The sequence below is a fragment of the Miscanthus floridulus genome, chromosome 2, assembly GCF_019320115.1.
Source record: "Miscanthus floridulus cultivar M001 chromosome 2, ASM1932011v1, whole genome shotgun sequence".
Lineage (NCBI taxonomy): Eukaryota > Viridiplantae > Streptophyta > Magnoliopsida > Poales > Poaceae > Miscanthus > Miscanthus floridulus.
In genome coordinates this window covers 160,906,465-160,913,570 of record NC_089581.1, presented here as the reverse complement: position 1 = coordinate 160,913,570, position 7,106 = coordinate 160,906,465, and the positions used below count along the sequence as shown (strand labels likewise).

General features: G+C 49.8%; 1 protein-coding gene across 1 annotated transcript; it reads right to left on the bottom strand.

The window, feature by feature from the left end:
- Positions 1 to 1,483: 1,483 nt before the first annotated feature.
- Positions 1,484 to 2,275, bottom strand: LOC136540355 (phytosulfokines 4-like). The gene is made up of 2 exons (XM_066532352.1): positions 2,054 to 2,275; positions 1,484 to 1,967 (listed from the first exon to the last, which is right to left on the bottom strand). Exons 1-2 carry the CDS (start codon positions 2,183 to 2,185, stop codon positions 1,782 to 1,784), a joined length of 318 nt encoding a protein of 105 aa, XP_066388449.1. The 5' UTR covers positions 2,186 to 2,275; the 3' UTR covers positions 1,484 to 1,781.
- Between the last annotated feature and the right edge of the window lie 4,831 nt (positions 2,276 to 7,106).

Genomic DNA, 7,106 nt, shown 5'->3' with positions numbered 1-7,106 from the left:
GGTTCATTTATCGATTGGTTGCGCCGAAAAGCAGTGGACCAAGGTCCAGTTTAGTTTGCAAAAAATTTTGCAAAATTTTTCACATTCCCCGTCACATCGAATCTTTGGACGCATGCATGAAGCATTAAATATAAATAAAAAATAAAACTAATTACACAGTTTAGACGAAATCTACGAGACGAATCTTTTAAGCCTAATTAGACTATGATTGGACATTATTTGCTAAATAACAACGAAAATGCTACGGTACCCATTTTGTCAAAAAATTTCGAAACTAAACTGGGCCCAAGGCGAATGAAAAGTCGACGGGTTATAATACTCGGTTGTTGAGCCGGCCTGACGAATCAGTAATGGCTTCGATCGCCTTGTCAGCTCTGAACGGTTGGACGTGGCAATGCAGCAGGCAGCTTGATTTGTGGGGTTGGCTAACGACCAACAATTAGCCTAAACGCCGTCCTTCATGCCAGGCTTTTAATCAAAGGGAATGGCATATTCGGGCTCAGCATAAATATATTCGGTGGATATAGACGTATAATCTTTCTGTCAAGAATTAATCATCTATTTAAAGTGATATGATTGCAACTCAATTTTGTTAGGTTATTTGCAGCGTAAATGCGCACTCGGTTTCGAAGCTCCAATAGATGCTTATATTTTCTACTCGTACTAATTATTGTTTCATTTCAGTAGTTGGTGACATGATTGCTGAGAACAAAGCTTGTGTTGTGACTTTTGTCAAACTTAAAATCTGTCGCCTCCATCTGTTTGAGAAATTGAGACGTTCGTAGAGAAAACTGTAAGCGCGTGTATGTAAATTAAAATATCCTTTTGGACTACTAGCAGATTACTTACTTCTGAACTCAAGTACAAGGACAAAGAATCAGTGAATGCGTATTTCGTCTATTTGCACTAAAAAAAGATCAAGAACAGCAACGAGAAATGGTGAACATTTTTCGTTATGAAGAGAGGCAAAAGCAGTGCTGCTCTGAGGTGAGGTGTACATGATTGACTTATACTTGGGTGCCTCGCGCCGAAACAGTTTGCTTACGGTCTACACTTTTTTATGCAATCTACTAAACTTTCATTTATTCGATGGTTCAGACAAGAAATTAACTTCTATTTCCTCCCTATATCTAGATATCTAGTAAAAGTAATGTATCTAATATAAAAAAATAAAAAACGTCTTATAATTTAGAATAAAAGGAGTACTTTCGTTTTTGTTCATATTTTTATCACGTATATGTTAGTATTTCTCACGGGGACCAAAAGGAAAATCAGCATTCATCTTCATCTGTTATTCTCGAGATATATAATAAGTGCATGATTTTCATCCATGTTTGCTTGCGAACAAACTACGAAAACTATGATTTTCTTACTACTCCTTACGTAAATTATGTAACTAGAATAACAAATTTGGAACGGATGGAAGTATAAGGGTATAAGGGAAGCATAAGAGTACACATAGATTCAATATTTATAGCGAGTAGACTTTAATATATAATCTAGAATTTCCATCTATATGGATAGTATATCGTACACGAGCTCGAGAAGCGGATGGAAATCCACACATAGGTAATTAACGAGGTATATATGAAATAATCCACAGCTGACAGAACTGCAGAAGGGGGGGGGGGGGGGGGGGGGGGAGACTAGGTATATTTTTTAACATAATCCACACAGCTGACGGAACTGTAGAACTTCAGGTTGGCTAGCTCGTAAACCATGCGAACTATTTGTCCCTTGAACTTCTTTGATCGACATGACATGAGCCAGCACACTAGTGACTAGTTGTGCTTCCCCTGGGTGTAGATGTAATCAGTGTGAGCGACCAACGTCCTCCTCGTCAGGCACTCATCCCGTTCGTCTCCGTCGTCACATTCTCTCATCTCCTCCGGCTCATCTAGATGCATTTCCACACCGGCCGCTGAGCCACTCTTCTCATGGCCAGAAACAGTGGCGGATACAGCGCGCTGCAAGTAAGCACAACGAAAGATTGTAAGATGCACATGCATGCGTGACCAGGAACGAAATAAACAAGAACAGGGAGAGTGGATACCTGTGGCATATGGTCCTTGGATCCTGGTTCCGGCCTTGCTGCTTGCCCCCTAGTAGTGCAGGTGCAGATGAGGAGGATTAGAGCTGCTACCACGAGGAGACTAGCCTTCAGCTGCTTGGAGCCGGAGGCCATTTCTGTAGGTCTCTCTCTCTCTCTCTACTCTACCTGATGAGTGATGATGTTCAGTAGAGCTGTTGTGTTATTAGGTGAGGATGAGCATTGAGCTGCAGCATGGGAGGTAGCTAGTATTTCCTATTTATAAAGAGCGGCCACATGGGCCACAGGATGAGACAACGACCACCGTAATGCCGCTCAACAGCGATGCGATGCCGATGCTGCCGTAGCCGCAAGGTAATTTTTCTCTGCCTCTGTGTTCGCCGGGACCCTCCGGTCATGACTCATGACGCGTAGCAAACGCTTGTGCGCGCTGGAATCTTCCTGTCTTCTTCAACCACAGCAACCTGTGCATGTGGAAGATGTCCATGCGTACACACAAGTTTGCAGTATGAACGCATGCGTTTGTACATGTTATTTATTTATTTATTTGAAAACTGCAATCGATAGCGTTCAGTGTTCACACTTGGTACTCCATGTCCGTAGTTCTTGGCTGCAGATCGATCAGGATTCAGGAGTACTGTTGAATCGGATCGACTGTGGTCTGTGGGTTCGTCTACTCTGCTGGAGTACTTGAGCTCTGAGAAGAACTGAGCGTCTCTGACGCTCACGAGAGCGAGAGAGAGGTGGACTGACGTGCTCGGCATGCTGACTGCACGTGTCGACCAGCGCTTCCAGACGGTCTTGGTCGACGGGGCCACTGACTGACTGCGTGCTCGTGCGTCCGTCCGTCGTCTCGGTGACGTACCGGCCACCGTACCTTTTCAGCACCGCACCTGATGGTCGCCGTCGCCCGTCGACCGTCGTTGGGTCGGGGCCTGTAGCCGTCGGTACCGTCTCACGCATGGAACATGACGATGAATCGATCTCACACCACCTGCTGGTGTACGAGACATCGATCGGCAGGCAACCAACCCCTACGGCTCCCTCGCGCCGAGGGAACACCACCGCACCAAGGCATATTTGCCGGCGCGGGCAGGTCACGTACGACATCTCGGCGACGGCGACGAGCACGTGGGCACGGCGCGCTACTTGGATTTTAAGTCCTGGATGGCGTTTGTTGCGTGCGCGTCGACGGCGTCCAGGAGTGGAGAGAGGCCGGCGGCAAGTTGGCGCTTGCGGCTTGCATTGCATGCATGGCCAGATCGTCCCGCGCCGGCGCGGCGGCGGCGCTCTAGTGGGCCGCCTGGCTAGTGGCTAGCGTGCTCGGCGCGGCGCCGGCAAGGAGTTGGCTCACTCGCGACCGCGATTCGGGCCGGGTCATCAGATATGGGGCTTCTGGGCGCGACGGCCCGGGGCCGGGCGCGAGCCGCCGTGCGGACACTGGCACGCATGGCATGGAGTGGTTCGGAGCGTCCTGGCAGGGTTCGGTTCGGTCGGCCCCCACGTGCACAGTAGTACCGTGGCGTGCTGGGAAGAGCAGCTCCTGGTGGCCAATCTGCTGGATCTCGGATCTCCTGTGGATGACGGCGCGCGGGCGTGTTTGTTTCCCTCTTTCCCAGCCCGGTCGGACGCAACACCTGCTTCTTTAGTTCTATTCCTATGCGGAGCCAAGCTAGCTAGAGATCCTGTTTGTTTGCTTCGACAGTGGTATATGGTCACCTTGCGTAGAGTTACCTCCAATTTTTTTTCCTCTCTCTTCTCCCAGACATTTCTACGAACAGGTTGAAGGCACACGCCGTTCATGGCTGCAGCCTTGCCACCGCAGTCCATGGCAACCACCTGCTGGTGTCGCGCTTGTCCTGGCAGAGGCACGGCGCCGGCGGCTCGGGCAGCGGCGCGTCGCTGTCGAGGTACTCCACCACTTGCCACATCGACGGCCGTGGGCACAGAGTGGGAGCACAGCGGGCACAGAATGGGAGCACAGCAGGCCCAACTTCAGCACCAGCTCGGCCTCCTCTGCGGGTACTCGCCGCAGAGCCGCGCGTCCGCGGCGTCGGCGAGCGCGCCCATATGCTAGAGCTCCAGCACCTAGTCCACCAGCACAAACCGGCGTCGGCGAGCGCGCCCATGTGCAGAGGCACGCGCAGCACCCCGGCGCAGATTGAGGGCGCGGTTGTTAGCAGTCTTTACCGATCAAATCTGATCGCTAATTAAGTGACAAAAAAAAGAAGAAATTGACAAACTTAATCACATATGCATCTATTATTAATCAAGTTCCACGTGTATTTGAAGAACATTATTTTGCAGATCACAAACATGAATACATGGAATAATTCACCAAAAGATGCTTTTTGACACTGATTCGCGCAAAGAAACAAGAAAGACGCCCACTGTACTGACTCAAAATGGGCAAAACCCCACGGGCAGTGACCCATGATCAGCCCAAAGCCTGCCACGCAAAGGCGGTGGCCAGAGGCGGCAGTCAAGGGCCGGCTGCTCCTAGGGGCGTCCGCTCCCCTCTGGACGTCTCCCTGCCTCTCCTTGATGTGGCGGTGGTAAGCCGCCATGCTGAGGCGGTGCAGCCTGGAGTTTCACGCCAAATATAGACAGAAGCATCGTCTTTACTCCTGTATAAGTAGAGGGGTATCCCCCTCTCTAAAGACACACTTGAGTATCACCTTACACACCACTACCTCACTTACTTCCAGTAGTTGTAGTTTTACTTTTTAGTAGCTTTAAAGCAAGACAAAGCTACCTTGGAGAGCTTGGCTCCTTGGAAGAAGAGACCTTTGGGTACGAATAGAGATATGAGTTCTTCTAAAGTTATGCTCTCATACGATATTTATAGTCATACTTATGAACTAGAGTATAGTTGTTGTATTATAATCTTGATATATGAACTAGTTTATAGTTTGTGTCATTAAAGTATCACACTTAACTTTATGCTTAAACACTCATATAACTTATATAATCGAAATTAGAGCAAAGTTGAGGTGGCGGTTCATCGTGCCGTTAGGTGTGCCTAAGTTCTTTACCTGTCGATCCATAGGGTCGGAGACCCGGGGGAATTTGGATAGTTTTCTGTATACGCAAGGGTGGTGCTTGGGTATGGAGAGACATGTGAATGCATTGTCCCTTTCCACAGTTTAGGGGTAGGCGGCAGGTGGTGACAGTCATGTCCGTCCCTTGTAATCCCCCACGTTCGACTGGGGTGTAGGAGTCTAAATTGTCACATGCGGTTGCTGGTAGACCAGTACTCGGTGGCCTCCCGACCCACTTCACACTTAGCCTTAAGACTAATTATGTAACTTGTATGATCATTAACTAATCTTTATATGACTATACTAGACTAATGTCTGCTAGACTAGAATTATTCTTTTATTTTTTCTTCTCTATTTTATCCTTTGAGGAATGCCAAGTGTGTTCACTATCTTGAAATCACCGTCTTTATCTCTGTTATAAATATTGGTGTACTTGCAAGCATTATTATTCAAGTTCATATCCATACTAGACTCTTAATCAAATGCCTTCCTTAGGAAAAATATAAATAACGATATCCTAAATACTTTTAGGTGAAATGCTACGATGATAGCTCCATGCGCTCGTGGATAAATATCTAAAATTATTTAGGAACTATTAAGGCTATTACTTAGTGACATTACTAATTATTAGTGATGACACTAAGAAATAACAAGTATTTCTGGCGCCATTGCCAGGGATGGAATCTATCTCCATACTTGGTGATTGTATTTAGAAATGCCAACAACGGTCCTCCGGCACGTCAGGTTCAGGGGCAGGGAGCCTGTCAACAGCGAGGCACCGATGTCTATGGCGATGATGGAAAAGCTGTGGGCGGTCGTGTGCCTCGAGGCGACGGACGGTGTGGATGACCCATGGGCCAATCCCCTAGCCGCCATGGCCCTGAGCCTTCGGGACCTGCCGTGCGAGAGGGTGCTTGTCTGCGCGGCGGAGCTAGACTCCCTACCGAGGGACAGTAGCACCAGCGCCAGCACCGTCGCTGTCGCCGTCGCGTGCTTGCCCATGGCTGGCCTCGATCTCCGCTCGCCACAACGCGAGAGCTAGAAGAGTACAGACGGGAGGGAGGGACGAGGGGAGCATGGCGGGAAGGTGTCTCGAACCACCCGTGAGCGCTCAATAGAGCCGGGCTATAGAGAAATGACCCCCGCCTTCGTTTCTCTGGGGCCTGGCTTCTAGCTGCTTTAAGCAGCGTGTAGGCCGGGCCCAAAATGTGTTTGAGCAAACAAACATGGCTACCTGCAGCCTATGAGCCTGCATCTGGTCCTTGTCTAGGCAAACAAACACGCCCTCAACAATCGATGGACAATCGTCTCTATTCGTCATTGTGCAAGTGCAACTAGGGGCGTGTTTGGACCGATGGCCTAGCAGCCCGGCTACGCTTTTGGGCTGCAACTCCATGTTTGATGGCATGTTACTGTTCCTTAGCCCGGCTCGCACACTGCTCAAAGCACCCTACAGCTCGGCTCCCCAGGAAATGGAGGGGTGTCATTTTTTGATAGCCTGGTCCAATGGAGCGCGCAAGTGAGCCGATGAGCGAGCAAATGAGTGGTTGGGTCACCTCCTATGGGTCAACCCATCTCCTAGCATGTGAGGACCTTCATCCCATTGCAGAAACCACCGCACTACGCCATGGTGTCCCTTGGTGGCCGTTGGGAGGGGCGGTTGGGGCGGCGTAGCTTGGCTCGAGGTAGCCCACGGTGGTGGTGGCCTAGAGCTGCTAGTCTGCCACGATGAGGGGCACAGCATGGACATGGAATGCCGATGGCGAGGAAGGTTGTCCACTGGGGCTCTGGTGTAGGGTGAGGTCAAAGGCACCATCATGGTTGCAGAGGAGGCTCGGTGAGGGTGAGGGCAGTGCACGGCGTGGCTAGCTCCATGCTTGGCAAAGGGAGCTCAGGGAAAAGAAGGTCACGGTCTGTGTCCAGCTCGTCGACGCTCGTGCGAGGAGCTTGATGGCTGGAAGATGGCGTGTGACACCACGACCAGTTCAGAAGGGGAGATCTGGCCGTCACCGTCT